We start from the raw sequence: 8495 nt of genomic DNA on the forward strand, positions 1-8495 counted from the left end.
TCCAAGATGATGTGATGGATGATCGCATGCAAGGAGGGGATCTTGGATCTCCGAAGCTAAATGTTAAGGGAAATGAGGATCTCTCGAGTAATCTTCAGATCCCTGGAAAGGCTCTTGCTGATGAAGCTGCGCCACTGTCAGGTGGTTCCTCTGGGAAAAGCAGTGGGCAGGGGCGGAGATTTGTCTCTTACAGAGATAAGCTGCTGAGGCTCAATGGAGCTGATGATATGTCGGATGATGAATAAGAGGACTGGATGACTAGGCAGAGAAGGGAAGAAGAAGAGGAGGATATGCTGGATGAAGGATCGGTTGATGCTGTGGAGGATCCTTTATGCCCTTCGTTCAAGTTGTCGAGAGAGCAGCACAAAGAGGATTGTAAACAATGGAGGAGAGCGCTGATTATTAAGCTGCTGGGGAAGAGAATGGGAGCTAGGTTTCTAATGGCTCGTGTGATCAGAATGTGGAACCTGATGGGTGTGTATGAGGTTATTGACATGGATAATGGGTATCTGGTGGTTAGATTCCAGGAAGACAGTGACTACAATCATGTGCTCCATGAAGGACTATGGATAGTTGCTGATCATTATCTAACTGTGCAAAGATGGAGGCCTTTATTTAACCCGTATGATGATCAGTTGAAGAAGCTGGCTGTTTGGATCAGAATACCAGGGCTGCCCTTGGAGCTCTACACTACCAAAAATCTTTGGAAAATTGGTAGTATATTTGGGAGAACACGTAAGATAGATAAGAATTCTATAAGAAGGAATGAGTATGGAGATAAGGATGTAACAGAAAGGGCCAGATTTGCCCGTATCTGTGTTGAGGTGGATTTTAGGAAAAGTTTCCTATCGAAGTTCAAAATTGGAGAGAGGGTATTGCAAGTTGGCTATGAGGGGTTACATATGATTTGCTTTGCCTGTGGTATGTATGGGCATAGGAAGGACTTATGTCCTAGCATTGGTGGACAGAAAATCAGTGTTGAGACTGATGCTCCTGGTGTGAGGGACCAGGATGTTGAAATGAAGGAAAAAGTTGAAGAGAAACAGAAAGTTGATGAGGCTTTCGGATCTTGGATGGTAGTCCAGAAACCTGGTAAAGGGAGGAGGATGAGGGTTGCTCCGGTTAACTCTACAACTAATAAAGAAGGAAACCAGAAGTTGGAGGATCAGAAGGATACTGCTGTTGTTGGGGGAATTGCTGGGGAGGCTGTGTATACAGATAGCCCTATGCAGGATGTGGTCCCTGATATAGTGCCTGAAATAGGTGATAAGAAGGAAGTGGTCATGAGTAAGGTTGATGGAGGAAGTGGTAGTGATAGAAAAGCTAAGGGACCTGTTCCTAGTATCCTGTCTTCAGGGTCAGATAAGCAGAAAAAAGGTGGAATGAAGCCTGGCCCTTTTAAAGGAGGCACTTTGGGTCCTAATGGTGTTCAGAAAAATAAAGTCACTAATAAAGGGACTGTGAATAGAAGTCAGGGTACTGAGAATCATCCTCCCAATTCTTCGAGTTTGGGAAAGCAAAAGGTGATTTCTAGAAGCAAGGGGTCAGAAGGGGGAGTGTTGCAACCTACTCAGGATCCTAATAATCTAGTCAATGGTAAAGGCAGAGGGGAGGAAAACACCATTCCTGTGAAGACTGGAGGCTTTGTTCTGAATGGGACAGAAGGTGATCAGGGGATCTCAGGTCCAGGAGGGACCAGGACTCTTGTAGGTACTTGATGATTCAATCCTTGGTGGTTGAGGTACTGATTCTTTTATTTTCATTCATGACTATGAATCTTTGAACTCTGCCCATGTGTGCTTGCATGCATGGCCGGTCCCAAGCCAGGATAAAGGAGGAGGGTTGGCGTCAGGTGTTGCGAACCGACCGTAAAAAACAGCTATATTTTTATGTGATGAACCTATATGATTTTTCGTTGGGGCGTACCCTTCATAGCGACGCGTTGCACCGGGCCCCGGGTGTAGCGAAAAATGGGCTAGGGTCCTTGCCACAAGGCAAGGCGCTGCATCGGGCCCGAGGTGTAGTGAAAAGTGGGCTAGGGTCCTTGCCCCAAGGCAAGGCGCCAGGTCTTCACCCGGATTTGGTGAGAAGTATGCCAGGGTCCCAACACGCAGATGGGCGAGCGTGGCGGGAAAGCACAGCCCAGGGGTTAAGGATGAGATTGGGAAGCTGGAACATAGGAACCTTAACGGGTAAATTGAGGGAGTTGGCAGATGTTTTTGCTAGAAGGAAAGTGAATATTGTTTGTTTGCAAGAAACTAAGTGGGCTAGAGAAAAGGCCAAGTAAGTGGATGGAACTGGTTTCAAGTTATGGTACACAGGTACGAACAAGAGTCGAAATGGTGTTGGAATTATGATCGACAAAAGTTTCAGAGATAAAGTTGTGGACGTCAAAAGGAAAGGCGACAGGATTATTCTGGTTAAGCTTGTTGTGGGTGACTTAATCCTGAATATCCTCAGTGTGTATGCACCCCAAATTGGATTGCAACCAACTGATAAAAGCCAATTTTGGGAAGACTTGGAGGAGGTTTTGAGGGGAATACCTCGAGAGGAGAAGATTTTCATAGGAGGAGATCTAAATGGTCATGTTGGTAAAAGCAATGGAGGTTTTGATAGAATCCATGGAGGTTTTGGCTATGGGACGAGAAACGAGACTGGAGAAGATATCTTGAATGTTGCACTAGCCTACGATTTGATGTTAGTGAACACCTTTTTTCAAAAAAGGGAGTCACACCTGATCACTTATCATAGTGGCCATAATCGTAGTCAGATTGATTTCTTTCTGGCTAGAAGAGAAGATAGAACTTCTTGTGTCGAATGTAAGGTCTACCCTGGAGAGTGTGTTGCTACACAACATAAGCTGGTAGTCTTGGATGTTCGGTTCAACAAAGTACGTACAATGAAGAAGAGGGCTCAGAATCCAAGGATAAGGTGGTGGAAGCTTAAGGAGGGAAAAGAGAGAGAGTTCAATGATAGAATGTTGCACGAAGGACCTTGGGAGTTTGATGGAGGAGTAAATGCAATATGGAATGAGATGGCTAAGTGTATTCAAAATTTGGGAAGGAGGGTGTTGGGAGAAAGCAAAGGAAATGGATTTCATACAAAGGAAACATGGTGGTGGAATGGAGAGGTGCAAGAGGCAATTAAACATAAGAAGGAGTGCTTTAGATCTTTGCATAAAAGTCCCAATGAAGAGAACCTGCAAAAGTTTAGACTGGCGAGAAAAAATGCAAAGAAAGCAGTGCGAGAAGCGAGAGGCAAGGTTTTCGACGAGTTGTATAAAAGTCTTGGGAGCTAGGATGGTGAAAGAGGTATTTATAAACTTGCAAGGATAAGGGATAAGAAAAGTAAAGACCTCACTCAAGTTAGATGCATCAAGGATGAAAATCAAAAACTTCTGGTGAGAGATGAAGATGTAAATGAAAGATGGTTGAAATACTTCAACAAGCTGTTTAATGGGGATGGAAATACAAGCGAGGTGGACTTAGAGGACGCGTATGATGATATGAATAGAAGATTTGTACGCAGAATTAATACACATGAAGTTAAGGAGGCTTTAAAGAGGATGAAGACTAATAAAGCCTTGGGGCCTGATGGTGTCCCTATTGAAGTGTGGAGAGGCATGGGGGATGTGGCAATAAAATGGTTGACCAATCTTTTTAATAAGATTCTCCAGACGAATAAGATGCCTGATGTATGGAGGAAAAGTATGATTGTGCCTATCTACAAAAACAAGGGAGATATACAGAATTGTTCAAACTATAGAGGCATTAAGCTAATGAGTCATACTATGAAGCTGTGGGAGAGGGTTATTGAACATCGCTTGAGGAGAGATACCAAGGTTTCTGTAAATCAATTTGGATTTATGCCAGGAAGATGTACCATGGAAGCCATTTTCTTGATGCGACAACTAATGGAAAGATACCGAGAAAAGAAGAAGGACTTGCATATGGTGTTCATAGACCTTGAGAAAACATACGATAGGGTTCCAAGGAAAGTTTTATGGTGGGTCCTGGAGAAGAAAAAGGTTCCATTAAAGTATGTAAAGGCAATCAAGGATATGTATGATGGGGCTACTACATGTGTAAAAGCTTGTAACGGATCATCAAGTTATTTTCCTATCACGGTAGGTGTACACCAAGGGTCGGCTCTAAGTCCTTACCTATTTGCCTTAGTTATGGATGAACTAACAAAAGATATTCAAGAGGAAGTGCCATGGTGTATGCTTTTTGCAGACGATATTGTGCTTATTGATGAGAGCAAGGAGGGTGTTAATAGAAAACTTGAATTGTGGAGAAGCACATTGGAATCCAGAGGATTCACATTAAGTCGAAGCAAGACTGAGTATCTGAAGTGTGAGTTTTCTCTGGTACAAGATGAGGACCAAGAACCTGTGCATCTAAATGGTCAAGAGGTACCCAAAAAAAATGCTTTTAAATACTTGGGCTCCATTTTACAAAATGGTGGAGAGATTGATGAGGATGTAAATCACAGAATCAGAGCAGGGTGGATGAAATGGCGTAGTGCATCTGCATTTTTGTGTGACCGCAAAATTCCCCTGAAGTTAAAAGGAAAATTCTATAAAACGGCAGTACGACCGGCAATGCTATATGGAGCGGAATGCTGGCCAGCACATAGGCAACATGAGCATAAGATGGGAGTAGCAGAGATGAGGATGTTAAGGTGGATGTGTGGGAGGATGTGTGGGTACACAAGGGATAAGATAAGAAATGAAGATATTCGACGAAAGGTTGGAGTAGTACCGGTAGCCGAGAAGATGAGAGAACATAGATTGAGGTGGTTTGGGCACGTGATGAGAAGACCCATGGATGCTCCTGTAAGAACAGAAGTTTGTTACCAAGAGCTAAACACAAAAAGAGGCAGAGGTAGGCCGAAGCTTACTTGGGGGAAAGTAGTAAAACAAGATTTAATGGAGTGGGATATAGATTGGCGGACAGTATGTCTTAGAAAGGAATGGAGAAAAGCTACAAGTATGGTGGAGGGTTAGACTCGTTGTTACTCCTATGTTCCAGATGGTCCTTTTTTAGTCATTTTCCCCTTCATTTCCCCCACTTCTTCTTGTCCCTTTCTTTTTTACTTTTATTTATTTATATATACATATATTTTTATTTCATTTTATTTTATTTTATTATTTTATTTGTGTATTTTTATTTATTTATTTATTTATTTTTTATTTTTTATTTTTTTTTACTTTTTTTCAACCGTTTTGTATCTTTCATGTGGGTTCATCTACCACCGACCCCAATTAATTTGGGATAAAGGTGTTGTTGATGTTGATGTTGATGTTGATGACTATGAATCTTTGCTCATGGAATTATAGAGAGTAGTTAAAAAAGGTTTTCCTGCTTTGATTAGGGATATTAAATATAGGTTTAAAATAAAAGTTTTTGCTTTGTTAGAAACTAGAATTCAGGGGGATAGAGGTGATGCTATTGTTAAAAAGCTTGGTTTCTCTAAGTTTTTTAAACATGAGGCTGTTGGATTTATGGGTGGTATTTGGATCTTATGGGATGATAGAGATGTTGAGGTGGAGGTTATTCGTACCCATCACCAGTATGTACATACTAGAATTCACTATATTGAGGAAGAAAGGATGGAGTTAGCTACCTTTGTCTATGGTAGCCCGAGGAGAGTGGAGAAAATTAAACTTTGGGAGGACTTGGTGGATATTTCTGATTCTGTTGTTGGCCCTTGGATCCTGCTTGGGGATTTCAATTCTGTTTTAAGACAACATGAAAAGGATGAGGGTCTGGATGTGTGCTGGAAGAGTATCCAGGATATGCAGGACTGCCTTATGGATTGTAGGATTGCTGATGTTGGGTTTAAAGATCCTAGTTTCACTTGGAGGAGGGGAAAATTACAAGAGAGGGTTGATAGAGCTTGTGCAAATGAAGAGTGGAATGTTGTTTGGCCGAATAAAGTGGTAGCTCATTTACCTTATTTCAGCTCTGATCATAGGCCAATTCTTGTCAGCTGTTCTCAGTCTAGCCAGGAGTCTAGGGGTGAAATTCAATTTAAATTTCTTGCTGCCTAGCTCACAAATGCTGATTTTAGCAATATTGTAAAAAACTGTTGGGGCAGTAATGTTGAATGGATTGTGGCTAGGAGAGACTTTGAGATTACAGCTTCTAAATGGCATCAGGAGGTGTTTAAAGAGGAGATGAGACAGAAACATAGACTTTATGCCAGAATACAGGGTTTGGATTGGAAGCTGGAGGCTGGGTATGACAGAGACCTTGAGAGATTGCAAAGAGACCTATGGAAAGAATTGGAGACCATTTTATTAAGAGAAGAATTGACTTGGTTCCAGAGATCCAGAGTCAAATGGCTGAGATTTGGTGATCGAAATTCAAGATTCTTTCACTCAACTACCATAGCTAGAAGGAGGAGAAATAAAATTTGTGCTATTAAAAATGACATTGGAGAATGGACAGTTGACACTGAAGGTATGATTGAAACGGCTGTGAAGTATTTCGAGAATCTTTTTTTGGAGGAAGATAGTTCTTTTGAAGATTTTCCTATCAAAGGGACCTTTCCTAAATTGGAGGTTCAGGATCTGCAGAATCTAGCTAAGACCCCTGATGATGTGGAGATCAAGAGTATTGCGTTCAAGATGGGTAGATTTAAGGCCCCTGGCCCAGATGGCCTAAATGCTGCTTTTTTTCAATCTCAATGGCACCTGGTTGGCAAATCTGTTGGTGAGCTAATTAGGAGTATTTTTGAAGATCCTAGGAGAATTCAGTTGATAAATCAAACTCATCTTTGTCTAATCCCAAAAATAGATAATCCTGAGTGCATGAGAGATTTTAGACCAATAAGCCTATGTAATGTTGCTTATAAGATTGTCACTAAGGTGGTTGCTGACAGATTAAGGAACCTGATGCCCAGTCTTGTTGCCCCAAATCAGTGCTCTTTTGTAAAGGGTAGGCAGAGTGCTGATAACATACTGGTTTCTCAGGAGATTATCCACTCAATGAGAAGGAAAAAAGGCAAGCAAGGTTGGATGATGATTAAAGTTGAGCTTGAGAAAACCTATGATAGGCTGAATTGGGATTTTATCCATGATACTCTAATGGAATTGGGTCTTCCTGGAAGTCTGGTATCTCTTATTGATAGCTGTGTTGGAACTAGTGAGTTAAATGTGCTGTGGAATGGGAAGCCCACCAAGTACTTCAAGCCCTCCCAAGGAATAAGACAAGGAGATCCATTATCTCCTTACTTATTTGTCTTGTGTGTTGAAAGGCTTGCCCACCTTATCCAAGTAGCTAATGATGTGAAAGCCTGGAAGCCTATTATTCTTAGAAAAACAGGTCCACCAATATCGCACCTGCTATTTGCTGATGACATCATTCTTTGTGCTGAAGCTTCCATGGAGCAGGCTCAAGTTATCAATCAGGTGCTTAGAATTTTTTCTATGAGTTCTGGGCAGAAAATTAATTTGGAGAAGACCAGGGTTTTCTTCTCTAACAATGTTAGCTTTGGAAGAACTAAAGAGATTAGTGATTGCTTAGGTATAAGCAGTACCCCCTAACCTGGGAAAATATTTGGGGGTCTTGCTAAACCATGATAGAGTGAGTAAAAAGTCCTTTGGTCATGTGTTGGATCGGGTAAAAATAGACTGTATGCTTGGAGTGTTAAAACTTTGTCTCTAGCTGGGAGACTTACTTTGGCTAAGTCAGTGCTCTTTGTTATGCCCACCTATGCTATGCAAACAGCCTAGTTACCCAAATCTGTGTGTGGAGAAATAGAAAAGTGTACCCGTGGATTCATATGGGGTTCATCAAAAGAGAAAAGAGGTGTCCATTTGGTTAACCGGGAGAGTATGTGTTCTAATAAGCAATGTGGTGGAGTTGGTTTGAGGGATCTACAATCGTTTAACCAAGCTTTCATCATGAAGGTTGGTTTTGGATTAATGACCAAAAAGGAATCTTTATGGGCTAGAGTGCTGAGAAGTAAATATAAAATGGAGGATTGCCTTATGCCAAAGATGCCTAGGACTACTAATGCTAGCAACATGTGGAAGGGTATAAGTTCCTCCTGGAACCATGTCCTGGCAGGTACAAGAATTATGATGGGGAATGGCAAGCAAACTAGTTTCTGGCTGGATTGGTGGATTCCTGACATTGGCAGATTAATTGATAAAGTTACTAGCCCTGTTCCTGAAGAGGATAAATGCTGGAAGGTTGCCCACTGTGTTAATCAAGATGGCGATTGGGATTGGGATAAATTCAGTATGTGTATTCCTGAAGAGGTTTGTGAGTCCATTGCTCAGATTGAAGCACCAAAGGAAGGAGATGAGGAGGATAGGGTTATCTGGAATTGTTCAAGAAATGGCCTTTTTTCTGTGAAATCTGCTTACCATCTCATCAGAAATGAATATCCAAGTATTAAGAACCAGGACAGCTATTGGGATCTTGCTTGGAAGTGGAGGGGTCCAGAGAGGATTAAACATTTTTTATGGCTCTTAATTGGTA

At 41.6% G+C, this 8495-nt stretch overlaps 1 protein-coding gene across 1 annotated transcript; it reads left to right on the top strand.

The window, feature by feature from the left end:
* Window positions 1-254: 254 nt before the first annotated feature.
* On the top strand, window positions 255-6055 carry LOC133301939 (uncharacterized). The gene is made up of 3 exons (XM_061501651.1): window positions 255-1710; window positions 2322-2527; window positions 5342-6055. The coding sequence occupies exons 1-3, from the start codon at window positions 255-257 to the stop codon at window positions 6053-6055; spliced, it is 2376 nt and encodes a 791-aa protein (XP_061357635.1).
* Window positions 6056-8495: the final 2440 nt, after the last annotated feature.

This window comes from Gastrolobium bilobum, unplaced genomic scaffold (assembly GCF_033153095.1).
Source record: "Gastrolobium bilobum isolate Gb01-03AN ecotype WA unplaced genomic scaffold, APGP_CSIRO_Gbil_v1 utg31972, whole genome shotgun sequence".
Taxonomy (NCBI): Eukaryota; Viridiplantae; Streptophyta; class Magnoliopsida; order Fabales; family Fabaceae; genus Gastrolobium; species Gastrolobium bilobum.